The sequence below is a fragment of the Rattus norvegicus genome, chromosome 3 (genome assembly GCF_021556685.1).
Source record: "Rattus norvegicus strain SHRSP/BbbUtx chromosome 3, alternate assembly SHRSP_T2T, whole genome shotgun sequence".
Taxonomy (NCBI): domain Eukaryota; kingdom Metazoa; phylum Chordata; class Mammalia; order Rodentia; family Muridae; genus Rattus; species Rattus norvegicus.
The window spans coordinates 22,104,541-22,132,221 of NC_141536.1; the positions used below are offsets into that span (position 1 = coordinate 22,104,541).

The window sequence follows — 27,681 nt, forward strand, 5'->3', positions numbered from 1 at the left end:
AGGTAATGTCTGGAGCCTTTATTTATAAGGGCACTGATCCTAAATACCCAGGGCTCCTGACTTAATCCTCTCTCCAAGGTCCTACTTCCTAATGCCAACAGCGGCGAACTGTGGGGGACATAAACAGAACAAGTTGTCTTATTACTGGGAATGAGATATCCTAGACTCTGGCATTGTGCTAAACATTAGGAACAGTGGTGAAACAGGCTTCCCTAAAACGGTAGCAGCAACAGAGGCTAATTATGAAATACTTACTAAGGACTGGGTCCTATAGTATTTCTATAGGAAATGCTTATTTCCTGTATATTATGGGTGTTTTGCCTGCATGTATGTCTGTGCATCAGATGTGTACAGTATAGCATCCCTCAGCAGACATTTTCTAAGTCACAGCTCAGTACTTGGGGAACAGAGTATAATGCTGTAGGAGTTTGCATTTTCCACCAAGCCTTGTTTCCCTATCTCTCCCCTGATGATGGCAGTCAGTGAAAGTCTATACTGAGTACTCCTAGCATATCACCCAGCCTAGGGGATGGTTTGAGAGATCCCTGACATATACTTTAATAAAGAGATCCAGTTTATAGTCCTGCTTCACAGATATGGGAACCAAACAAAGAAAAGTGAAGAAAGCTGTCCACTGTCACACAGTAATAATGAAGTAAGAAATCAATTCCTTTTTTTTCCCCCCCGGAGCTGGGGACTGAACCCAGGGCCTTGCACTTGCTAGGCAAGCGCTCTACCACTGAGCTAAGTCCCCAACCCCGAAGTAAGAAATCAAATTGAGGGGCTGGGGATTTAGCTCAGTGGTAGAGCGCTTACGTAGAAAGCGCAAGGCCCTGGGTTCGATCCCCAGCTCCGAAAAAAAAAAGAACCAAAAAAAAAAAAAAAAAAAAAAAAAAGAAAGCAAATTGAGCTTGGTGAGGTGTCACCTGTCTTTAATCCCAGCCCTCAGGAAGCAGAGGCAAGGAGATCTCTTTGAGACTGAAGTCAACCAGGCATACAAAGTGAGATCGTGTTTCAAGAGGAAAAGAAAATAAAGCCCAAGTCTTGGTTTCATAACTGACCTGTGTGAGTGAAGTGCTTCACTTTATTGCCTTTCATGGAACTCCTGGTTTTGTTGGAATTATCATCAAGTGAGTCAGTGCTAGTAATTCAGAGTAACAGGTGCTACTACTGAGGAAAGAGAAAATATGCACCAAACTCAGGAGGAAAGGGTTCAAGGGGCTTTCTAGAAGTAACATGAAAGGAGAATCTCTGAAGGATGCCCAAAAATCTGTCAGAAGGACACAGCACAAAAGGGAGCAACATGTTCTAGAGAGAGTAAACGGTATCAAACAATTCTTGGCAGGAAGCATTAAAGCTTGTTTCGAGAAGGTCAATAAATTAAATATGCATCTAGCATAGGGTGTAAGAAAGTTGAGTAAGATCAAGTTGGGTAGGTAAGCTATTTTAATGTTCTATTTCTTACATGGGAACTAGATTTGCTTCATGACTTATACTTTACATATACATTGTTCTTTACATGTTTTCTTTCCTTGTAGACCCATAGGATAAACCTGCTTTTATGTTATATGCATTCATATATAAGAATATATCAAGCACTAAAATCCTTTAAAGAGCTATTTAACTTAGTATAATTCTCAAGCATTACTCTTTCCTAATAAAGCAGCATACTGTGAAATCTTACAAACATAGACACAGACACAGACACACACACACACACTGAACAACATAGGATACTGAATCCATAGAGATAAAATAACAATGACTTAAAACTTATGGGCCTGGGCTGGAGAGATGGCTCAGAGGTTAAGAGCACTGACTGTGCTCTTCCAGAGGACCTGAGTTCAATTCCCAGCAACCACATGGTGGCTCATAACCATCTGTAATGGGATCTGGTGCCCTCTTCTGGTGTGTCTGAAGACAGGGATAGTATATTCATATGCATAAATCTTTAAAAAAAATTATGTGCCTGTGGAGAAAACAAGATGTACATTCATCCATCCATCCATCCAATTATTATTCATTTATTTATTTTTTTGGTTTCTTTTTTGAGACATGGTTTTTCTTTGTAGTCCTGGGTACCCTGGAACTAGCTTTGTAGATGAGGCTGGCCTCAAACTCAAAGAGATCCTTTGGCTTCTGCCTCTCAAATGCTGAGATTAAAGGTGTGCACCACCACACAGGGCAAGATGTACATTTTTATAGACTAAAACACAAAAAAAGATGCACAAATTATATAAACAGAAAAACAAAATAAGAGGGTAGTGCACAGAATACACAAGGGGAAAATAGATAAAAATAACAAAGCAAATGCTAGTAAGAATGAAAAGTGAGAAACGCAGAGTTTTCTACATCTATAAACTAGAAAAAGCACAAAATCTAAAAACTTTTCTCGGCAAGTTTTCTTGCATTAGTATTTAGGAAACACATACTGACTCCATCAAACATTCAAACAGAGAGAAGACACTTACAAAATCATCTCCTGAGTCAGCCCCCATGGAAGCCACAGACTCCTTGCTCGCAGACCGAGGGATCCTAGGAGTGCAGCCTGGCCTCTGAGCAACAGCAGTCTCCTCTGCAATTTTCTTCTTTAGTTTTGCAAACATGTTTGCTGTGTGGATATCTTTCAGGGGAAACTAACCCCTGGACTTCTCAGTGAATGGAATTCATACACAGGTACCTAAAAGGTTCCACACCTCCAGGCTAGCTGCATCCCACTTAAATGTGGGCCAAAGAATTTTGGCAACACAGGATCTATAAATCAGATGAAAGAGATAGTTCCAAGTTAAATAGCTGTCAGACTGAGGTTTCAAAAGTAGTTTCATAGTAAGTATATATTAGATCATAATCATTAAACTTTAAAAAACACTCAGGTGCTTGACTTACATATATGAATAAGGACATCTGGTCTGAAAGACGCATAACAACCTGCCAAGGACTACATGGCTAAGCATCTAGGGCTAATGTCTAAACACAGAGCTGACTCATAAACCCCAACCTTTTGTTTTAGCTATGGTGTAACATGTAACATTTTCCAGGTCAACACCATGTAATCATGACTTTATGTTTTGACTCTTTCTTCTAATAATATATTTACTAAGAATTTAGTGTATATACAACTCAATCCCTGGGTTTCAATCAGGTGCTTCATCCTAGAGGGAGGAAAAGTTACAACAGAAAAAAACCACCAAGGAACCCAGACTAACTAGTCATCAGAAACCCTTCAACTTTTCACACATGTGTGGAAATGTATAATTTTCTTTGTTCTTGATAGTATTACCTCAAGCCCCAATTTCTTCCCATATGACATTTAACATAAGATTCAAAATTTCTTTCCTTCAATGGTATATAAAACATTACTGGGCCAGATGTGGTGGTGCAGAGGCAAAAGGATCTTTGTGAGTTCAAGTGGTCTACACAGCTCCAGGTCAGCCAGGGAGGGCTGCATAGTGAGATCTTGTCTCAAAAACAAAATAAAGCAAACTCTTACTGTTCTGTTTCAACCTTAACTTTCCACGTCTTGTGAAGGATACGGTCTGCTGTAAGATGACAGATGACTCCTTACCACTTCAGATTATCCATTAGGTCTATGAAACCCTTCAAAATGCTACCCCAGTATCTGTAAACCACTGTACTCACCTGTCTTATCTACTATGTTTAAGACAGTCTGGAGGTCAAAGTCACTGCCCTGTGTGAAAATAAAGATAACATAAGTTGGATGTTTCAAGTGCAAGATCAAAATGTTCAGCGGGAGCAAAAGACGGGGGCAAATACACCTCGCCACTACTGTACTACTGTCAATGAAGATGCTCCTCAGTCCCTGTGATCCGCCTAAGAATTTTACCTTTAAGCAGAAAGAATTTCTCATAGCATTGGAGCCTACATTCATGTCTCTAGGAGTTCTGAGCAAAACATCTTGAGGCTTCCCAGTGACAATATTTATTTCACATACATTAGATGTTTACATGGTCTGGCTTGTGGTTTGGTCCCTGAGCCCTTACACACACTAAGTTGCTGGCACAATCGACAGCATAGTTCAGACAGATGGTAAGGTACTGAGGTGCAGGTCATCGCAATTTGGATCCCACCACCGCTGGCTCGCTCCGGAGCCGAGGCCCTCCTAGGGCTGTCAACCAAGGGAGGGGCTCAACCTGTCTGACAGTAGGGAGACTGCGTCCCTGAAAAGAGTGGTGGCTTCGCTTAGGTCGGGCAGGGCAGTTCCAGACTCCCAGGCCAAGGGGGCAGCCTCCGCCCGGAGTCTCCTGAGCACTCCGGCACCGCCCCCACCCCCTGGGTTGGGGTTCATCGCGTCCCCACCTTGCGGTAGACCGCCGGAGGCCACGGGAGAAAGGGAGGCCTACTTGCGTCCAGGGACTCCAGTAGAGCACTTGCTGTCTAAGAGCAGCCACGCCTCCGCGGACTCTCGAGGGCTCTCGGCCCCCACCTCAGGCCGACGAGCCGAATACCGACCCGGAACCGCACGTTTGCCGCGCGCCGGAAATGGCTGCGCGTCGGATGAGGTTTCTGCGCGCGCATGCGCCAGTGTGCGGCCCAGCAGCGCGCGCGAGAGGTGCTTGGGCCGTTGGGTTGGAACGGCTACAGAGTACAGACACCTCTACCTGTGTTGGCCGGCCACTGCCACGTCAGCGAGCGGCAGGACCGCGGACTGCAACCTGGCCGCCCCGATCTCCACCTTCCCTTCTGAAGAGGGAGGAGTCCCGTGGTGTGCGGTAGCCCGGGACCGGCTTTGGGGTTTCAGGGAAGCCTGTGCTCCAAAAATTACAACTGGCACCTTTCTGTCCGAGTTGCTGTCGATGATGTTTCATACAACTGAAAGAAGTGTCTAGAACCTTATGACCCTTGTTCTGCCTAAGTAAGATTCCCATATTTCTCAGTTTCAAACCACGCATTCTACATTATAGGAACTTGAGTCCTGCCCCAGAAGCAACACCAGCCTAAGGGTTTTTTGTTGATTCCATTTATTCCAGTTTCCTCTTGTCCTAGTTGTAGTAGCTACCAGGCAGGGAGAAAACAAATGTTCTATAAACAGTATTCTCAAATCTACAAAATAAGATAAACGTGAATATGTAACTCTAGAAAGACGCGCCTAAGGTATTACCCCAAACTAGGAAACAGCTGTCAATAGTACTAAAGTATACAAAACTTTAAGCAAATAATGTTTATTTTTTATATTGATGATACACTTAATATATACGTAATTCAAGATACAAAATTCATTTACAAGAGTTCACACTAGATGAATGTATACACATTCCTAGATAATATCAATGCAAAGTTCTTTATTACACTGACCACAAAAAAAAAAAAAGCCCAAATATTCTGTAGTCTTGTTAACAAACATCAAAACAACGTTTTATATTCCATCCTAGTATTTATGTGCCCTCAAAGTGACAGGCACTGTGTAACAATTAAGAGTATTGGAACGTCTATGGAATCTGCTCTGTAGAATCACAGTGTTTACTCTGAAATTCTTGTAGTGACGTGAAAGGCTCACATCCTTCAAGACAAATCACATACAAGAGTTAAGTGATCAACTCAAGAAAAGAAATGTTCAAGAATTTGACAGAGTTTCTAAGGTCTATAAAATATTAATTGTAACAGACAAAAGCAGAAAATCACTACTGGAAAAAAAAAACCCTTAAGAGAATGTATGGTTTAAGTAATTTAGAAACACCACAGACAATACTTTTACAATACAAATGTTCAAGTCAAATGATTCGATAGAATTTCCCCCTTAGTCACTGTGAAGTCTCTTCAAAATTGACCAGTAACATAAAAATTGTGAATCTAAAGTTTACTGCATAACAGAGCTGATTTGACAGGTTTATTTTAAAGTATTAACTCATAATACCCAAATTTTAATACAAATGAACAAGACTGTCTCAAGGATCATAGTGATCTGTGAACAACTAAATAGGCAATCAGCTTTATTAGTACGACAGAGAGCACTTGGATAAGGATTGTTACATGAAAATTATTGTGCTTCAGTCTGTTAAGAGCTAATGAATATAACTCTATAATCCCTACAGTGTTACAATGCTATAACATTTCAGTTACAGACAAGCACATTAAAAACAAAGTGTTTCACACTACTAGAAAGTCAAGTATAGTTTCTGCTATTTCAACAAGTGCATTTCTGCCTAACATAGTGTAGACAACAGGTTCACCATTAATTTCAGGGCAAAAGAAGATCAACAGAACTTAAAAAAAAAAAACAACTTGATTTAATTAACCTTTAGTGATACTTTGAATAAAGTTAATTGACACTAAGTCTTAAAATGGAAACTACTCAGAAAATAACAAAGTTCTCTAAAATTAGTTATACTCATCTTTATAGCAAAGTAAAAATATATGACTTCTAACTACTTCATCTGATTCAGTGACAAATGCAACTACTACTCATATTGGTGCTACAAGATGAGGGTAACTTTTCTGGGAAAATTCCTTCTCCTGTAATCTCTACTAAGCATTTCTTACTATGTAAGACCTTCCTGCCTCAATTTTAAGAATCCCACACCATATAGGACTCCAGTTGAAGAGCAAGGCTTATTTAAAAAAAAAAAAAACTTGGAAAACAAGTGATTATGGTTTATGTGGTAAAAAGAATGCTTCTATACAACTACAAATGGCCATATAAATCAAGTTCTAAATTATTGTGCTGAACCACACAATGTAATTTAATGATATAATAATTCTTAAAAAACAAACCCATTCCTCAGGAAACAGTAACAGAACTTATGTTACAACACTTTAAGTAGTTCTTTTCCCCCTGAAGACTTTAAAATACACCACTGCATACTTTTAATTTAGGAAAAAAAAAATCAGTGGCATGCAAAAGAGAATGGGAGTAAGATTCTATAAATATACAGTGGCATTTCTCTGTGATTGGGAAATGTTTACTGGGAAAAGAGTAACAACATTTGGCATTTTATAATGGCTATTTATGCTGGTTTCATGCTTGAAAATTCATGGTTCAAACTCTGATGTTTATAAATCACTGTTGAACCAGGGACCGAAGGACATTAGTGACAGTTTTAAACAGGGGGAAAACAGTGATATGTACAAAAGTATAAAAATTTTAGTTACCTTTCACTGCAGACATAAAAAACCTAGCCATAATTCCTCTTTTTAATTTGAAAATGATGTAACTCACTTCATTAATTTTCATTTCATAAGAATGAAAATTTAAAAAGTTAAGTCTGAGATCTGAGAAAAGTAAAATCTGAAATTAATGATATTGCCACAAACAATACTACAATATAAAAAGATGATTGTCTTAAGATACAAACTAGAATTGTCCACTTAAAAGGAAAAATATTTACAATTTGTAAATTGTTTTGTGACCAAATTCAGACTGAGTCTGTAAGCAAATCTGTCAAATGCAATGTAATATACTTTAAACTGTTTTAAAAACTGAATCTACTGCCAGTATAAACAAAACAAAAACTCAAACCACTGCTTTGAGTAGTCTGCAAACTTAAAATTTGAAAACCACAAAAATAAAATATTTTAAAATTATGAAATGGTGTTACAGTTATGAATAAGTGTAGAAAAATGAAACTCTAAACTGATTTTCACTTAAGAAAACATTAAAAATTCCAAAGAAAATATTTGTATGGTACCAAATTAGTTATACTTAATACATTTATCCTTATTTAATTGTATGTTCTCCTACATCATTCCTTTTCTGTAAGCAGGTGATTGATCCCATCTTCACATAAATTATTCTCCATTAGATATAATACATGTTGAAAATTACATTTTTGTGCTCAGAACTCAGTGAGGATGGGACTTAAGTATAGTTTTGTTTGGAAGGCCTAGTCTGAAGAAGATGGGTCATCTTACTTTTATTAAATTATGTGGTATTCAGTGTTCAGGAAAGACTAGTTGACAATGTGTGCATAAACATTCAGGAGAATATGGGGGGAAAGGCTTGGTTTTCCCAGCAATTCATATTTTACTGAACTGCAAAGTTACCAGCTTTGTTACTGTTTGACAGAAGTTACAGGCACAGTATGAACTTTACCCTAGTATATATTTTTTTAAAAAGAAAATTAACACTTAGGTGTATGAGTATTTTGCCTGCATATATGTCTATGCCCCACATGCAGGCAGTGCACATGCATGTAGTGCCCACAGAGGCCAGAGAAGTTATCAGATGCTCTGGAATTGAAGGTTGTAAGCAACTTTGTGTGTGCAGAGATTAAACCCAGGTTCTTGGTAAGAGGCCTCTTGCCCAGGCGTGAGGGTACACGACTTTAATCCCAGCATTCAGAAAGTGGAGGTAGGAGAATCTCTGTGAGTTCAAGGCCAGCCTGCTCTACATAGCAAGCCCCAGGACAGCCGAGGCTACACAGAGAGACCTTGTCTCAAAAAACCAAACTCAAGAGGTGCTCTTATTAACTGCTCAGCCATCTCTCCAGCCTGTCTTATGAATTTTAAACAACATATGATCTTCCACCTTCAAAAAGTTTTGGTTGTTAAAACATTAGAGTCTGAGAACATTTTTTGAAAGATTTCTCAGAAAAAGAACCACATTAATGTATCTTTATTTCAGGAAAAAGATAACTTTAAGAGTATAATTGAAAATTGTTATGATTTATTAGGGGTGGGGGCAAATGTGATAATTTTAGAAGTGGTAAAATGGATTCAAACTGATTTTTCTCTTTGAAACAATAAGAGAGATTGGGTTTTTCGAAAAGTACAGTAGAAAGTTGCCCTGGAGTTATATTTTACAATGCAGAAATAACTTTATTCTTTTTAGTAAATGTATCAAAGTATGTCTAAATATTCCTTACATTCATTCATGCAAATAAACACATGTACTAAAAATATTGTAAAACCCCAACATTCAAATTGGCACTGTACATATTTTCTGTAATTTTACTGTGTCCAACACCATCATCCCAAGTCTGTTATGTGATTTTTGAGTTAGGGTTTTCTGTAGCCTATGCTGCTTCTGAACTTACTATGCACCAGAAGCTGGCCTCAAACTCTTGATTCTTTTACCTTCCCCTCCTAAGAACTGGGATTACAAATTACCCCCCCCACCCACATTGCACTCAGCTAGAAGCCCAGAATTGCATAGCCTCTTAGGCACTTCATATTAAGAAACCTACTTGGTGTGTGGATGTATGGTTAAATTGTAGAGCAAATGTATTCCTAGGGAACTCAGCAATAAAAGTGAAGGCTCTGAATTTGCTGAGCATTCTTCAGATGAATAGACTTATCCTTGTTCTGCAATGCCAGTAAGAAAAGTTCACTTAACCAGATACTGCTACACACACACTTATCAACAACCCAGTTCCCCTCTATCCAACCCACTGAGGTTCGGCCATCTTTTGCCAGTGTCCCTCCTTTTGCCTCACAGAGACACATAGAATGACATACTGGAAAAAACTCAGAAATTAAAATTTAACATCAGATATTATAATGATAAACATGGCTATTTCCTCAACCTAAAAGACACTTCCTATTTTCAAGTGAGAGCAAGGTAATTTTTTTCAATAGCCATCAAAGTTCTACTCAGTACTAACACTCAAATATGGGCTAAGAAAAATAAAGAACTAATAGATTAAGACACTGCTGGTGTCTCAGTTTCACAAACATAGTTTTCCGAGTTTCTAGCAAATAATATCAATTTAAGTAGAAGTTTGTAGATGATTTTAAAGCTGAGAATATGCAGTCTACTCTTAGCATCTTCATATCTTAATTTCAACTCCAAAGGAGCTCATTTTATCTCAGCACAAGCCCCTTAAAATTGAGGCGTGTGAAGGATATCCAGCCACAACCTAATTATAGTAGCATGAACAATGCCACTCTGATGTCCTCACAGAACTAAAATAAATCAGCCCACAATGGGTATGGGTATATAATATACACACACTGCATCACTGCATACCAAGATATTTAAAAATATGTACACATATATACAAAAAGTTTACAGATTTCATATAGCATCACAAAAATATACACATGCCATTAAAAATAAGAATTTCAAATAAATAAGTTCTAAAAAGAACCTTCAACCTAAACACTCTTTAAATTCTCCAAATAAACATGAGAACAGAAAACACTCCTAAATTAGGAGACTCAAGGCATTCATAGTCATATCAAGCCTTCCTCTACTCACACACTTAACAGATGATTCTTGCAGTGGCCTTAAAATGCACCTCCAGTCCAAAACATTCTCTGGTTACTGAGGTGATTATAACACTTTTCAACTAGGTTGAAACCCCTCTCAGACAGAGAGACTGAAGTGGGAGAAGAATGCTACAAAAGGATCTGTGTCTGAGTCAGAAGTCTGATCTGGATTTATTCCTTGACATTAGTGAAATTCAGTATCATTACCTATTTATGAGAATCTCATTACATGACAGAGGACAACAAACAAAACCAAACTCCAAATCCAGACCTCAAGTCAGGAAAACCTCAAATAAGAACTGCACTTTAATTCCCAAACTGTGAAACATTTTAACTTAGTTAAAAAGTATAAAGGGCACAATAAATTCTGTGCTTTGAAAGTTTTTGAGAGCACCACTTCCTAGGAGGGAAACACTTTCATACAAAATATATCCTGCCTAAAATCAAAGAAAAGAATCTGATTTTATAATTAATAAAAAATGTTAGTATAGCTGATTTACTGGCATGAATATTCATTGTACTGGGATTTAAACACAGAGCCTCGCAGATATTAGGCAAACACTCTATGGCTGATCCTTATCCTGACTGGTTTGAATATCCAAAAACAGAACAAAATCTTAATTTTTATGTAAAGATTATACATCTCTAAAATTTTCCCTTCTGTTTATTACAGAAAGAAGCCTGAGCAACTGGGTTGAGATGAGATTGTTTATACGTCTATCACCAAATAACCAGCAGCTTCTGACATCTCAGCTTTCTTTCTATCAGACAGGAAAGGTGACTGCTTTAGTATCAGAAATACATGGATACGGAAAGGAAATCCTGTTGTGCTTCACTTTGCTTTGTGCATGTCTTTTAACAGTCCGATTCTTCCTAGTTTGTTTGTAGTGATTCTTAAGACACCAGAAACCTTACCAGAATCTATGGAGAAATTTGTGCAATTTGAGTACAAAAATGTTGCTCCCTCTGCTTTGCTCTTTTTAGTTTCACTATTTAAGTTTTTAAAAATTCTAAGATTAAATGGGGCTTAGAATAGGCAAATCTATTTTTTGTGAAACGGTCCCATACTCTAGCGCAGGCTGGTCTAGAGCTTATTCTATGTAGTAAGGATGCCCTTGAACTCCCGATGCTGTTGCTGTACCTCTAAGAACCAGGAATAGAAACCAGGGCTGTATGCATGCTAGACAAGGTTCTAATACTAAGCCAGTCTTAATCCTCAAGGCAAGGATTTTCTAAGTCTCCTCTGCTTGCATTTCACATGCCATTAACAAAAAATGTGATATGTGTGACACATTTGTTTTTATTTTTAAAGGCAAAGATTTTTTAAAAAAATGTTTCAAATTTCCTACAACAGCTTTGCTCTCAAAAGATTCCAGATCTCTTAACAATTATTTTTGAGATGCACTTTTGCTATATAATCTAGGTTAGTTCTGACCTTGCAAACTTCTTGCTTTAGCCTCCTATGCACTGAGATTAAAGGCATGTACATCATACCCAGCTCAAAATTGATTTCTTTCTTTAAAAATCCCCCCCCCCCAGTAATGGAGACCAAACAGGATTTCTGAATACTAACTAATTGCTCTACTGTGAAGCTACAGCCTCGGTTTTGGTCCACTAGTTAGGAACTGCATTACTATTAGTTTAAGAACCCATGTTGTAATCTAGTTTTATACTATGATCTCTAACATACACCTTTTTCTGACCATGGAAGGTCTAATTTCTCCAGGACAGTCACGTTAAGCAAGCTTCAAAACAGCTCAGTAGGACCCAGAAGTTTTTGGTTTGTTTGAACCCTCTGAATACATGATGTAGAAAGGAAGTTATAGTGCTAGAACCACACAATTCAACCTTTCTGGAAGCAATGGGGAGGAAATCAACATTTTTGGAACCAAGGCTCCCAACTGTAGAATTACAGACAGAAATAGGATCTTAGGTGAGTTGCTCTATTTTATATGGAAGAGTGCTAAAAAAGCAGGACCGTGAAACTATTTGCTAAAGGACATCATACTAGTTACTAGAAAAGCCAGGATTAGAACTCAGACTTCTTGCTTCTGAAACCAGTGGTCCTTATGCTTAGCAAAAAAGAATAAAACGCAGGTCAGGGAACAGGAAAGTGTGCGTTGTTGGTCAGTACTTAAGGGAATAGGGACAGAGGCCAGACAGCTAATGACCATTTACTGCTACATTTCAGGAGGATAGTTAAAAAAAGGAAAATCATGATTTGCAGACAAATGGAAGCAGGCCTTTTAAAAAAGAAAACTCTGTCTGGAAGGGCTCTTTCCAGATTAACCTTTTTCTAAGCTTTTAAAAATACTGTCTGAAAGAACACACAATTTTAAAAGCAAATGAAACGTCCTAAGTCTCTGACCCAACCATAATCTGGACTTCACAAAGTCAGTGCACTGGAGCACAAACGGCTACAACTTACACCCATGAGATGCGCTAGCGAGAGTAACAGGTTAAAATACCACATCAAAAATTTCCTTAGGGACACAGGAAAGAGATCTGAAAACAACCACCTCATTTCTCCAGGAACTGTCAGGGGTAGACCATGAACATAAGCAGAAGGCTTACAATTCACAGATTTCTAAATTTAAACGCCATGCAACCCCAAGAGGCTGGGAAGGAAAAGCCTTCACAGCTAGTACCTTTGAGATTATTAAGGAGATGGAGGGGAAGAACATACAAAAATCTTTATATACATACTGAGTCCTATTTAAAATAATGAAACATCTTGTGCATGAATAGAAAATAACAAAACACAGGGAGTTTTAATATCTTACTTCCAAATTGTCAAAGCAAAATTAACTCACAATTTACTTTCTTAACACCCAGTTATCCTCAACTCACACTGACAGTCTCTCTAACATTGATGCCTTGGAAATTTGAATATAAAAAAAAGATTAGAAATTGTGCAATGAGAATACCAAGGAACTGATGAAAACATTGTTTAAAACCAATCAACGAAGAGTCTGTGTAGAAATCCTACTGGAGACATCACAGGATTATGAAACCAATGACTTGACAAACCAACGGCAAAAGAAAACCTAATTAGTTGATTTTTGTCTAAAATATTTTAAAAGTATTTTCCTTTGCATTTTAGCATTCAAAGACCACAAAGAAAGTAAAATATGCAAACAAATATAATAGTACTCACATTCTAAGTAATATCTGTCATCTTAAAGTTCCAATTTAAGATTTAATTTCCAGATGCAAACCAATTCTAAACAGGTTCTAAAAATTTGACATTTAATGAAATTAAGAAATCTAAAGACATCAGTTGCACATCAGAGAGTAACTTATTTTCCTATTAGTGTGGAGTGAAAGAAACTCCGCAGAAGGGCTCTGCTCTCGGTTCTCAGCAGTCCATGTGGCCATTGTTCACCACTATGAACAATTAGGTATTTCCCGAATCCAGACATTTAAAGGTCCAAGTGTAACTTACGGATTGCCCTTATTATGTAAAAATAAACACAATGTTCTTCTAAAGGTGGCAATAGTAACTATTTGAGTATGGGGGTAGATGTTGGAGGTAAGTATCTAATGTCAAAACCAAAAATTAAAAATTTCAAGATTGAGACTTTAAAAGACTTGAAAGATTATATTTTAAAAGTTACCCTAAAAGTTTGAACTTTTTTTTCAGTTTGCTTTTAAAATGGTGGTTCCTAAATCCAAAAATAAAAACCAAGTAACACACTATGTCTCTGTCATTACATTAAAAAACTGCACCATTTAAAATCTGTGGAAAATGAAAAACTGTTAAACAGGAGGGTTTAATAGTCATCCATAGAATTCTCAAAGAAGATGTTTCGAACATCCAGAATGGAGGCCAATTCCAAAATGTGCTTCTGAAGGTGAGGATTCTCCACAGTTTCATCCCTTGGCAGTTGTGGATAGGATTCTGGGTAATTTCGAGTTTCCTGGTAAATAAGGAAAGTCATGTGTCATAGTCTGCTGGGAGGAAATTACTTGCTTAACAATATTAAGGAGCAGTTAAATGTTTATTTTCTTCTCTTACCAGTTATTATTACTAGTATATCTGTTTTTTGATAGTTTGGTAACATCTGACTTTTAGACAGGATCTTGTTATCCCTCAAACATGTGGTCATGTTCCTTTGTCAGCCTCCCGAGAGCACAACCACCTCTGGCTATCAAGTGACACATGACCTCTCAATATAGCTTCAAATGGGCTAGCTTACTATATTAGCATTCTGAATTATTTCACAAATACTTGCTAGCCTCTATCTATGGCTGTTAGGCTCTATATTCTATACTATCAAAACTCATACAAATCTTCAGCAAGATCCACACATAGAACTAAACAAAAAAACCCCAAAACTCATTGTATGAATGAAAAAAGCTGAGGTAGAAACCAAAATGAGTATACAAAATCTAAAGAAGAAAAGAGAAAAAAACTTTTGTAATATTAGAAAAGATTTCTTAGGTACCTGAAGAAAACAAACCAACGGCAAAAGAAAACCTAATTAGTTGAATTTCCTTGGCATTTAAAAATGTTTAGTCTTCAAAAACTTTATTGTTAAATGGAAAGATATTCGCCACCAATCCTGATGAGTGAAGGCAGGTTGGGTCCCACCCGCCTGGATGGGATGAGATTGTAGGTCTGATGGCACCCAGGCAGCCTGCATACAAGTATCTTCATACCTTGCCAAGGTATAAAGTGTTAATGACCTGCTTTGAAAAATAGTCTGGCAGTTTCTAGAAATGAAACACACAACAACTTTCTGCTAATAAAACTCAAAAAAGTGGGAAGGGGCAAGTGTCCTGATGGACAGTACAGTAGAAGACACAGTCTACAAAGTAAACTCACACTGGATGTCAATCAACAAAGGAAAGCAAACCAGTGCCAGGAGACACTGGGTCGTGTCAGCGGAGAGGATAAGGAAGTAAAAATAGATGTCGGAGGCAGCGATGCTTGAGTTTCCTAATGATTGTCTTTGAAGAAACTGAAAATAAAAAGATCTTGTGTTGCCACACAAGTCCAAAAATTAAAGTTGCTGACTAAGCTGGAACCTATTGGCAAGGTAGCATAAAAAGCACATTTTTTAAAGTCTTCTCTGTATGTGAGGAACATAACAAAAATTCAAAGTCAAAACTCAAAATATGTCTGCAAAGACTCACAGGAGGTCTTTTACTTTGTATTGAAGCAGAGTTTCATTGGCAGCTAATATTACAGCTGCCAGGTAATCAGCAACAACAGACTACTCTCACAAAGAAGATGAACTAAGTAGAGTTGGAGGGACAGCTTAGTGGATCAGAACACTTGTTGCTCTGCAAGGGGATCTGGGTTTGGTTCCCAATACCCACATGGAGGCTCAAAACCACCCAAACTTGAGTTCCAGGAGATCTGATGATATCTTCTTGCTTCTGTGGGTACCGGGCATGTGGTACACATATACATATGCAAGCAAGACACTTTTACTCACACACACATACACAATAATGACAAGCTAATGATATATGAAACAAAAAATGTGCTAATCTTAGTAACAGCTTACACAAGAGTCTATCAATGTGATTCAGGCTCATGATTTGGCACTATCACATACGTAGTGATCTGTGATGTAGTGGTTCACAGACCCTCCAGAAGGGTTAGAGAGGAAACATTTTGGAATGATGCTGTCCTATGGCTTAGTAGAGGTTTGCATTCACAATAATATAATGTATACCAATGGTACACTTCAGTTTTGTGCAATTCACTGTTAAGCATTAATAGTGAGGCACACCTATAATCCTGGCACTCAGGAGGCTGAGACAGGTGCAGAGAAAGTTCAAGGCCAGCCTGGACTACAAGGTGAGACTGTATCAATTATACAAAGCCAAACTAGAAACAAGTTGAAAGTATGTGGCAGAATACTTTGAAACTACAGGTTGTAAAAAGATTAAAAAAACAAAACAGAACAAAAAACCTAATATTCTATACTGAAGTAAAAGAAAAAAAAATGCAACGGATAATATTAAAACCCAAAAACCTTGAGTACCAACTTGGCCAGGACTCAATACAGTGCATTCTCCCAAATCTTATCAGAGAAACTTATTGCAGTAGACGGTATAACATGAAGACCTGCAAGTGGACTGTGTGGAGAGAACGGGACTGTGATGCACTCAATCCTGAAAGATGTCTTCATTACTGCACCCCCTTTCTTCACACTGTATGAAGGTGGGCCCTGCATTTTCAGTTGTTAGTCCTGGCAGAGAGTTAAATGCTGGCAGGATTTTGGTACTGCCATTTCTATGACACATGACCCAGTTTTTCATATGTAAATGCTTGTCTTTTCTTCCCTGCCCAAAAGATGAAGGTCACCAACCCTCATTGACAAACTAAAGGCCACCCTAAGAGATAGATCTGGCAATGTCTTGCTGTTGAGTGGTTAAGACTGAAATGTGTGTTTTGTGTAATAAAGAGCTGACATCTGGACCTGGGGCAGGAAGTATGGTGGGGAAGGAGAAGGGGGAGAGGAGAGGGAGAGGAGAAAAAAATGAGAGAAAATGGAGGGCAGGGGGAGGGAAATGAAGAGGGCAGACAGGGAAGAGAATGGAAAGGAGCAGGAAGGTAAAGAGCTAGCTAGCTTTGTGGCAGGGACAAAGTGTGTATAGAGGGGGAGTCAGGTTAAGTTAGAAGCTAGCTGAGTCTGCCCCAGCTAAAGGACAACAGCTTTAAGCTATGTAAGAAGCCTCATGCTTAATTAGAGAGCTGGTCCAAGAAAGCCCTGTAATACCCAGGGCTCAGGGATCTATGCAAAAGAAGAGGTGAAAAGACTTTCTAGATACATAGGGGTGATATACACATGGACTCACAGAGACTGACAGATACAGAAGGACCAGCACAGGTACAAACCAGACAAAATCCTAACCCCAACCAAGAAGCTATTTGTAATTGTTATCTTCTGGGAAAAGGAAAATGAGTTTTCTACAATGGTGTATCTCTAGGTTTATCAATCATATTCCAGGACAGGTCCCATGCCCAAGAGTAGCTGGTCAACATAAAGCACATCTCATGTGTTTTGTGTGCATTTTATTTTATTTATTATTCTTTGTCTTATTGGTCTTATTATTCGTTTAGTTTTTTAAAACAAGGTCTCACCATGTAGCCTTGGCTGGCTTGGAGCTCACTATGTAGACTAACTAGGTTGGCTTCATAAAGATTCTCCTGATGGCCTCCTGAGTGCTAAGATTAATGGCGTGCACCAACTATTACTGTATCATTTGTACAATAAATAAACATCTGGAAGCAATCCAGAAATCCATTATTGGCAGAATGGTAATTGAGTCAATACCAAAGAATGAAAACTAATCAACATGGCTCATTGTAGCAACATGCCATTCAAACATGTACATATATATACATATACATAGGTATATATGTGTTTTATTTTTTAGTGGTGCTGACTGAACTGAGGACATTGTGCCTACTAGGTGGGCATTCTACCACTGAGCTACATCTCTAGCCCTCAGAACACCAGTGACTGAAATAAAGCAATATAAATCCAGTCACATACTAGACAGAAATGAAAAGACAAGGCTTTAAGGAAAGGCAAATGATTACAGCACTCAGGGGATCAGTTGCATTTAAGGAAAGATTTAGCAGGACCTATTCCCAAGTAAAGACAGTGCCTTATATATGAGGCTAGCCTCAAACTGAATAGGTAGCCAAGGGTGACCCTGAACTTCAACCTCTACCTCTGAAGTGCTAGGAATTCAGCAGCTCATGAAAATGTTCCTAATGGAAACATGTGTCACATGTTAACCTTTCTCTATTTGTTTCAATCTTTTGAGATATGCTTTTACTGTGAATTCCAGACTGACCTTGAACTACTGAATTCTGGCATTCTGGGATTCCAAGTATGTACGCCCATACCTACAATGCTATCATAATGCTGCACATGCTTGCTTCTAAATACTATTCTGGATCTATTTAAACTTTATTTAATGTAAGTAAAATATAATAAACAACACTCAATAACAAAACGGTGAATTTGGTCTTTAATGGTTCTCTGCCTACCCGAAAGGCCTTATGCATCCTCATGGTGGCTGAACAGAAGACAAACCTTGTGAGAAGCAATCGAAGAAATTCATCTCCAAAAAACTGGAGGAAGGCCTGATCTGCAGAGAGGAAGGGACAGTGAAAGGAGGTAACATGAAAATGACACTTCAATAGGGAACTAATAAGGAAAGGCTTCATGATTTTCCTATCTGGGACAAGTACCTTTAAATAAACCTATACAATATACGTATAGCAGGAAACCATCTAAGCCACTACAGTAAGCTTTGTTAAGTGTTCAGGTAGATTAGCAGGGTACCTATTGAACGTGAATGGGTCAGTAGCTGGGCAATATCACGGTTGATTTTTCGAAGATATTCTTGACACTTTTCCCACAGGCCTCTACGCATGCTTGACAATCCAGACACAAATAGGAAGGCCATTAGAGGATTGTTCAAAAAGAGCGTGAAGAGGCTACCTCGCTGAGACTGATCTGTAATAACAAACATGTTACATACAGACAAGAATTTTACAAAGGGTTAGCAATATTTTAATATACTGATAATGTGTAAAATTAAAGCTGTATCAGTAAATCACAATTCAACAAGGTAAATTCTTCATAAAGCACATCCTAGGCATACTGCCTTCTAAATAAAATAAAAATACTGAGCCTCCTTCATTATGAATGTTAAACACATTTTTATTATCTGAACAACTATCTACTTCATCTGAATGTGGCAAGTGCTGTCCACGACACACCCATGATATATCTGCTCTGCCAACTTTCATGATTTGTTGTTCTTTCCCTGTAACACATGTCTTTTTGAGATGGGGTCTTATGGAGCCTAGGCTGGCCTTGAACTCATGAAGTAGCTAAGGACAACCCTGAACTCCTGATCCTACTGTCTTTTTACCTCCCAAGTGTGGGATGATAGGTATGTGCTACCATATCTGGCTCTCTGGATGGCTCTTCAATGTTAACATTTCCTTTCTTTGGTCCTACATACTGCTGATCTCACCAACTCCTACAATATTAGTTGCTACTTATGCTCACAGAAGATGCCTAATTTTCAAAGATTACAACTGAATTCTCTAGTTTTGGTTCTGTGCTGTCTGTCCTGTGATCCACTGTACACAAAGACTGACTACTCCACACTAAGACTATTTACGAATGCATCCCAGACTTCAATGTCTTAGTACACAAAGGTATATTGTTAATAATACTCACTAGCTCTGTAACTCATCCTACATTTCTACTCAGTAGCATTGGGCTAGATTCAACCTCATTCTCAAAAAGATCTTGAGTTTAACATATGCTTCTTTAGTGCAGGTTCTCATCAAGACTCCGGATTTCTACCAATTTCTGAGTCACAGACTCCTGTCTTCTTGCTTTCTGTCTCCCACCAAGTCCTGCGGCATTTGAGGGCTCAACATTTAGTTCACTGTTGAGCTACCAACTCCGCCACCTGCTGATTCTCTCAGTGTCCCTCTACTTCATTCTCTGTGCACACTCTTTCGTCCTCCTCTGTTGAGCATCCTTCACTCAAATCTCTGCAGCCACATCACCAATCCTGAAAGGGTTTTTACATTCAATCACAGTCCCTTCAGCCATGGGCACTACTTTAACTTCTCTAAGTGTTTTACGGGCTCTCATAGCTCAGGGCTATGACACATTTCTTGGCTGGAACATTGCTGTTCAGTTACTCCTCATCCCCATCTACCACCCTCCCCTTGCTTTACTCCTCTGTGTTAGTAACAGTTCCGTTTGTGTTCTCCCGTACTTCCTCCTGGTAGCTCATCTCTACCTTCTACTAGGTATTGGTTCTATAAGAAAGAACTGTGATCAGATGCAATGCTGTTCTCCAGTGCCTAGCACAAAGTCTGACAAATAAATCTTAAAAACTATTTTGAATGAATAAAGTATGTCTGGACTAATGATAGAGCTACAGACATAAAAAAAATGTAGGAACTTTATCAAATACATCTACTATTTTGTGGCTAGAGTACCCAAGCCCTTTTGTAAATGTCAACAGCAACAATGTTATTGAATAAATCCTGAATGTTTTCAATACAAGAATATTCAATCTGTCTGGTGGCTGAATTTTAAAAGTATCTGTAGTCTAAATTTTATAGTATAAAGATAGGATGCTAAACAAAAAAAAAAAACCATTAAGGACATGAATTATTAACAGCATATACTGAGTGCTTTCTAGATACCTAGCACTATGCTACAGGGTTAAGTACTTATTATTATTTCCATTTGATAGATGAAGTAATTGAGGCACAGAATGACTTAATAACATTCCAAAGTCACTTAATTAACAAGAGGCTATGTTGGGACTCAAATTCAGTTGGCATCCTTAAGTCTGTGTTTTCCTCCTTGGCGCAATAAGTTCTCTAAGTTTTGGTATTAATACTTGACCAGGTAGACGACATTAGAACAGGATGATGACAGCACTCTCTAGTAGTGGGAAGAGGTTATGTTCCTCCAGAAACAATAAGAAACAGGATGCAAAATCCTCAAAGCAGGAGAATTTTACCGTTGTTTGAAGGTAAGTTCTATCCCTTAGGATTTGGCTTTGGTTATGTGAACTTAGAACTGCTACAAGATTTTCCCTGTTAAATAGCAGAACTTACCTTAAAACAACGGTGTAAGTCTCCAGCTTCTCTCAGGCATTCAAGTGCTGACCATCACTTCCTGTGTCAAACTATGTCAGCAGACAGAGCTTCAGGCTGGGAAGTAGCAGTGAAATGCCATCTCCCACAGAGAGACATCAGCACTATTCACAGTCAGGGAGACAGTGAAACAGTTCAAGTACTGCTAAGACAGTGTGAAGTTTCACTTAGCATTTGACCTAGGAAATGACTGGGAGTTAGAATTTGATCTTATGTGTAACCTGTTGAGGACAAAATGCTAAGGGCAAAAGGCTTCTCTTTGTAGCCACTGGCAAAATGGCCCAAACAAACTTGTCCTTCTGGTGGACTCTAAAGAAATTTTTATTTTAAAAGTATAAGATAAAAATTCACAGAAAACAAAACAAAACAAGAAAAGAAAGAGAAAAGCCTTTGAAGTTGTGCCAATTCATGTATCCTAACTCTGACCTGGCTTGAGAAGTTTCCTAGACCAGCAGTTTTATGGTCTTCAAGGATGCCTAAGGTACACACACAATCAAAGATGTAGAAAATCATGCTAAATGGATGGGAATGACAAGAAAATCAGAACGAATTTGTAAATCTAAAAAAACCAGGAGGTCTCCAATACCAAGGATCAAACTACCTCTTTTTCAGATATGAATTATCTCAAGGCCTAACCATATACAGCACAATCAGGGAAGCCTTGTCCACAAGGATTCCAGTATATTTCAGATTAACACTTGCTACAAGTACCATACATCCATGTCTAATCATGATGGGAGGTCATAACAAACACAGTCTTTATTCATTGAGACCTATTGGTGTAACAGGCACCAAGAACTTACCTTGCAAAGCTTTTGGATATGCCGTGGGAGAAAGAAGGCAGACGAGTGGCTGTCCAAACAAATTTGTAAAATTCTGCAATATATAAGAATTTAAGACTTTTATTAAAGATTTGACAAACTGTAGTTACCTAGTAATTTTCCAATGTACATCACTAGTGTATAGATTGGGTTTTTAAAGTTATAAGCAGACGTGAGAACAGCAGCAGTTGCAGACATACGGTTCATATCTCAATACCAACTTGCTAAAAAGGACTGCCACCAAAGCAGTGAAGTTTGCTACGTAGACTACTGATCTTTACAATAATAGTGGATAGTAATGGCAGCTTTGCAGGTACAGGTCATCTGGGTCTCTAGAAAGTGTTCCCTCCAGATACACCAGGGTCAATTTTCAAGAAGATTTAGCTTTCTGCCTCAAAGGTACTTCCCTTCCTGAGACTCATGGCAACACCTCACACAGGATAATACCGAAGTGCTCACGACAGCAAGAACTAAGTGGACATTTAGACTTCGAGTGGACAAGTAGACTGCATAATTTAGGATATCATTTCTCTTAAGGCAGACTTATTATAAGTATAATTTTAATAACAAATTATTTGGTAAAGCAACCATATATGTATGTATGTATATATACATACATATATACATATATATATATTTTTTTTTCTCCTAAGATGAAACTGAATAAGCCAGAGTTAAAAATTCTAAAGGGTAAAAACAAGACAAATGGAAAGACCCACTATGTTCCTACTGACAAACCCACCCTAAAGTGCCATGACAATGATGCATTACAATTTTAACTCATCTCAATGAAGAGCTACTGCTATTTCCCCCACAATAGTAAACTGTGCTTGGCGGTGGTAGCGTATGCCTTTAATTTCAGCACTTGGGAGGTGAAGGCAGGTAGATCTCTGTTAGTTCAAGGTCATCCCGGTCTACAGTGTAAGATCCAGGACAGCCAGCTACACAGAGGAACCCTGTCATGAAAAACCAATCCCCCCGCCCCCCCCCCCAAAAGAAAAAGAAAAACAGAAAAAAAATGCTGACATTTATATGGTAAAATCAGTCAGGAAAGTGAAAAAGAAGACTCAGTAGATATTAAAGTATACTTTAAAACTTCAGCAATTGAAATGTGTGGCACTTGTATAAGACTGAGCAGAAAACAAATGGAACAGAATAAATAGTTCAGAAAAGGACCTGAAAACACGTATGTCTTCTATATGTTAACATAGTGATTTTTCCACTCTAGAAAAAACATACTGTTTCCATACCTTATGCTATATATTTGGATGAATATTAGTCAATAAAAATCTAAATGAAAAAGGCAAGCAGTAAAGGTGGTGTCCTAAAACATAGCAAGGTATTCTTGTGGCCTGACAGCTCTTCTTAATTATTGCTATTGCTAAGATTAATAAAGCCAGTTATATAAAAATCAAAAACCTAGCACAGTAGTCTATGCCGTGAAAGATGGAAATATTGTCAATCTGGCACTTGGGAGGTGGAGAGAGGAGGGTCAGGAGTTGGGGCTAGCCTGGGCTCCATAAGACTATGTCTCCAAACAAAGAAACAAACTAATGAAAGAAAGAAACAACCTGCCTCTCAAGCTCACCTATCGTGTATGAGGTCCTGGCCTCCATTCCTAGCTCTAAAGAAAGCAACCACAGCATTATTCCACATTTTGGAAATACCTATGGGTCCTAGTCTGTGTTACTCTTGATCTGGATAGTTCTAAAGTAGACAGCATTGTCATTCATTTTCCTCAAGGTCTCCTCTTTCTGCCTGTACTCAACCTGTCTTCACACACACACACACACATACTCACTCTCACTCTCTCCCTCTCCCTCTCCCTCTCCCTCTCCCTCTCTCTCTCTCTCTGATACTTGATGTTCCCTCTGGAAGCCTGGCAGAGGATAACCTAGTTATCAGTTCTCAATAAAAACCCTGACTTTAGTTCTCTAGTAAGTCAGTCTTTAAAATGTTGGGATTGGGTTTCATAAATTCCAGGTTGGTCTGCTTCTGATCCTCTAGTCTCTATGTCCCAAGTACTGAGGATACAAACCAGAGCTTCATGAATGGTAGGCAAACACTCTACCAGCTAATCTGCACTCAGAGCCCTGCAATAAGCATGCCTAAAACAAAGTACTCAATCCACACAGTTGGAATTTGTTGCATTCTGTGTGACTACTGGGCCAATACCTTGGAAGTTTAGAACTGGTTTTCTCTAGACTCCCCTACATTTCTTTTCTTTCTTCCCCCCCCCCTTTTTTTTTATTAAATTGGCTATTTCTTATTTACATTTCAAATGTTATTCCCTTTTCCGGTTTCCCGTCCATCAGCCCCCTAACCCCTCCCCTCCCCTTCTGTATGGGTGTTCCCCTCCCCATCCTTCCCCCATTACCGCCCTCCCCCAACAATCATGTTCACTGGGGGTTCAGTCTTAGCAGGACCAAGGACTTCCCCTTCCACTGGTGCTCTTACTAGGCTATTCATTGCTACCTATGAGGTTGGAGCCCAGGGTCAGTTCATGTATAGTCTTTGGGTAGTGGCTTAGTCCCTGGAAGCTCTGGTTGGTTGGCATTGTTGTTCATATGGGGTCTCGAGCCCCTTCAAGCTCTTTCAGTCCTTTCTCTGACTCCTTCAACAGGGGTCCCGTTCTCAGTTCAGTGGTTTGCTGCTGGCATTCGCCTATGTATTTGCCATGTTCTGCCTGTGTGTCTCAGGAGAGATCTGTATCTGGTTCCTGTCAGCCTGCACTTCTTTGCTTCATCCATCTTATCTAGTTTTGTATATCCCCTACATTTCTTATCCATTGCTGATTTTGTTATTATCATCTTATTGTACTAAGTCTTCACATAATTATATGCTAAGTACTGAGTCCTCTTTTAGATTATGTGCATTTGAGGATTATTGTAGGGTCCTCTGATAGACAATACTGGGTTGTATATATTTTTCATTCACTTAGATACAGGGTCTGGTGATGTTGTTTATGCTGGGTTTGAATTCACTGGATCAAGTGAACCTCCCATCTCAACCTCCTAAATCTTTGAAACTATAGGCACAGGTGACCTTGTCTGACATATCAGATTATATTTAAATTTTAGGACTTGGTTGGCAAAATATTTCCCACATAAGCTTAAGGACCTGAGTTGAATATCTAACCAATGTAGAAAAAGCAAAATGCAGTAACGTGACTATAATACCATCATTGGGAAGACAGTTGAACTTGGGGCTCATGGGCCAACTAACCTAGAGTGAGTGATAGCCAAATCCTAGGTCCCAGTGAAAGACTCTATCTCTGAAATAACAAGGAATACCTAGCAAAATGGCTCAGCAGGTAAAGGTGCTTTCAGCCATCTCTGACAACTTGTTTGATCCCCAGAAACCAAATGGTAGAAGGAAAGAACTGACTTCAAGTTGTCCTGAACTCCACGATGTATAACCCACTCCCCAATATGTGTGTGCATGTACGTGTGTATGTAAACAAAAACATTTTAGGAGCTAGAGAAATAGCTCAGCAGTTAAGAGTACCCCCACTGATCCAGAGGACCCAAGAAGTTTGGCTGCAGCCCTGACACGTCAGGCGGCTGACAAGTGCCTGGAACTATGGCTTTAGGGGATACATACCCTTCTTCTGGTCTCTGAACCACCACACACATTCCCTCCCAATCCTCCACACAACACTCCCTTTTAAAAACCTCGAAGTTAAAAAACTGAATCAAAATGCAAGGCCTGGTGATTCATGCTTATTACTTGAGATTGGAAGAACTCAAGGTCAAGACCAAACTAAGCTATGAAACAGAACAACTTCAGTAATAACTTCTATCAGTAGATACAGTGCTCTTTTACAAGGTCCATTTTCAGTAAATACTCACTGAGGAGATAGAGCAGACACTGTCTCTGATGGTAGAGATAGGATAGTAAACGAAACAGAAAAAAACCCTGTCTGCCTGAAGATGACATGTGGGCAGGGATGGAAGTGGCAGATACAGACAGGGCCCCAGTAAATGGGATAAGTAAGTCCTCAAGGCTAACAAGAAGTTTGGATACGGAACATGGAATTCAAACAATTACATTAATGGTACAGGCTTATTTTATTATTTATTAATTAATTTAAAAAATCTGACCAAATGTAATGGATTAAAGTTTTATTTTTGTCTTTAAGATGATTTATTTATTTCTATTTAATGTGTACTCGTGTTTTGCTCACATGAATGTATGTCTATGAGAGGGTCTCAGACCCTCAGAACTGGAATTACAGATAGTTATGAGATGCCATGTGGGTGTTAGGAATTGAACCTGTGTCTTCTGGAAGAGCAGTCAATGCTCTTAACTGCTGAGTCATCTCTCCAGTCCCCTAGTACAGGTTTTATAATCAGACTGTTTAAACCCAGCTAAGCTACCACTTACTTGGGTGTGTGACCGCGGGTAAAAATGTTTCAACTAGTGCTAGAGAAACGGCTCAATGTTCAACAGTACTGGTTTTCCTTGTAGAAGACCTGGGTTCAATTCCTAGCATCTACACAGTGGCTTGTAAGCGTAAGTCAGGTTCCATGGAGTCTGGCACCCTCTTCTGGCCTCCATGGGCACTATAAGCAGGTGGTGTATAGATGTGCATGTAGGCAAATATTCATGCACATAACACCAAAATAAAATGTTTACAAAATGCTTAAACTTTCTGTGCCTTGGTTTTCTTGTAAGTCAAATGTGGACAATAAAAGTGGCAATGGTGGGCCTCAAGATACAGTCCCGTAGTTACTTAAGAGAAAGATTACAAGTTCAAGGCTGGTGTGAGCTATGGAGTAAGTTCAAAGCCAACCTAAGCAACTTAAGTGAGACCGCAATGTCCAAATAGAACAGAAAGAGAGGGCTGGGGATAAAGCTCAGTGGCAGAGAGCTTGCCTAATACATTCAAACAGTACAGAAAAGAAAGTGAGAGATGATCTGTGTGATAATTAAATGTGTACAAGTACATCAAATATTTAGGAGAAGACACAGTACCAGCTGTCATTATACACTATTAACTATTATGGTTATGAAGAACAGTAAAGTCACAAGGTGAAGAAGGCATGCAACCTGAAACATGGCAACGAGCGAGCACCCAAGCAATTTCATTTGTTCAAACACCTGAAATTTATGAGGTACCTTTGAAAGTGCATTTAAGGTAGAAAGAAGAGAATGCAAAAAGCCGAGCAGAAGATTGCCTGGAATATTAAGAACTAGGAAGGGAATCAGTGCAGCTGCAGAGACTGGAAAGAAAGGAGATAAAGATGCCTGTGTGATCTGTCTTCTGAAGGAGTGAGGTGAGAAGTCAGAGAAGAGTCTGGGCACAGAAAGAAGGTGAGGCCCAGGAGGAAGAGCAGGCGCGTCTCGGAGGGAAGCTGCTGCAACAACTCAGATAAGTGAGTTGTATCATGGTCTGGGTTGATAGTGGAGTCCATGAGATTTTGGACATTTACTTAGATCTTATCAGGTTTTATAATATAGGAGGGAAGGAGACAAACATCAAGAATAAAGGCAAGACTTTTCAGAGGGAGGGAACAAGTATAAAAAGCAAAACAGGCACTAACCAAGATAAGGAGTCTAGAGGTAGAAGTCGGGTACAATTGTCTTTGGCATGATTGTTTCTTTTAGTTTGCAATTGCTTGAAGAATTTTCAACTGGATACACAGAGTGGGTAGATATAATATATAGAGAATTGTAGAGACAGAGGTCTGACCTGGAGGTATCACACTTGGAAGAAGCCAGTAAGGAAACAGTAATAAAGTCATGAAACTAAGTATGAGCATAAGAGGGTCAGCTATGGCTGCAAAGTAAGAGGGACAGGATGCAACCCTGGGACATTCCAAAGACGGTTAGAGATAAGAAGAAAAACAACTAGAAGAGACTGGGAAAATAAGCTAAGGCCTGACCTTGGCTAGCTTAAGACAAACTATGTAACTTGAATTTAGGTTTAAATGCCACACCTAGAAAAGGCAGAGATGGCAAGGGATTCATATGTGCCCACATTAGAGAAGAATCCTACAGGGCTACACCATTAAATGA

The 27,681-nt window shown here is 38.8% G+C and overlaps 2 protein-coding genes and 1 long non-coding RNA gene across 22 annotated transcripts in view; 1 reads left to right on the forward strand and 2 right to left on the reverse strand.

The window, feature by feature from the left end:
• Golga1 (golgin A1) overlaps positions 1-4,493 on the reverse strand; it is a 46,995-nt gene extending 42,502 nt beyond the window's left edge. For 6 of the 9 annotated variants that reach the window (XM_087652834.1, XM_087652829.1, XM_087652831.1 and 3 more), the window contains exons 1-3: positions 4,318-4,472; positions 3,640-3,688; positions 2,472-2,754 (exon numbers count right to left, since the gene is read on the reverse strand). In XM_087652834.1, coding sequence (XP_087508960.1) covers positions 2,472-2,606 — 135 coding nt within the window. In that variant the 5' untranslated portion in view covers positions 2,607-2,754; positions 3,640-3,688; positions 4,318-4,472. 9 annotated transcript variants of the gene reach the window in all.
• A 48-nt stretch (positions 4,494-4,541) lies between these two features.
• Positions 4,542-27,681, forward strand: part of LOC134486089 (uncharacterized) — a 91,556-nt gene continuing 68,416 nt past the window's right edge. For 2 of the 4 annotated variants that reach the window (XR_015684306.1, XR_015684305.1), the window contains exons 1-3: positions 4,542-4,873; positions 10,838-10,941; positions 18,192-18,314. This is a non-coding gene — a long non-coding RNA (uncharacterized LOC134486089). Of the gene's footprint in view, positions 4,874-10,837; positions 10,985-18,191; positions 18,315-27,681 lie in introns of those variants that run through there. The other 2 variants (XR_015684307.1, XR_015684304.1) reach the window with 2 other exon arrangements.
• Positions 5,157-27,681, reverse strand: part of Scai (suppressor of cancer cell invasion) — a 111,964-nt gene continuing 89,439 nt past the window's right edge. For 3 of the 9 annotated variants that reach the window (NM_001399633.1, NM_001399635.1, NM_001399634.1), the window contains 4 exon segments: positions 5,157-14,084; positions 18,185-18,285; positions 18,483-18,656; positions 21,643-21,715. In NM_001399633.1, coding sequence (NP_001386562.1) covers positions 13,938-14,084; positions 18,185-18,285; positions 18,483-18,656; positions 21,643-21,715 — 495 coding nt within the window. In that variant the 3' untranslated portion in view covers positions 5,157-13,937. 9 annotated transcript variants of the gene reach the window in all.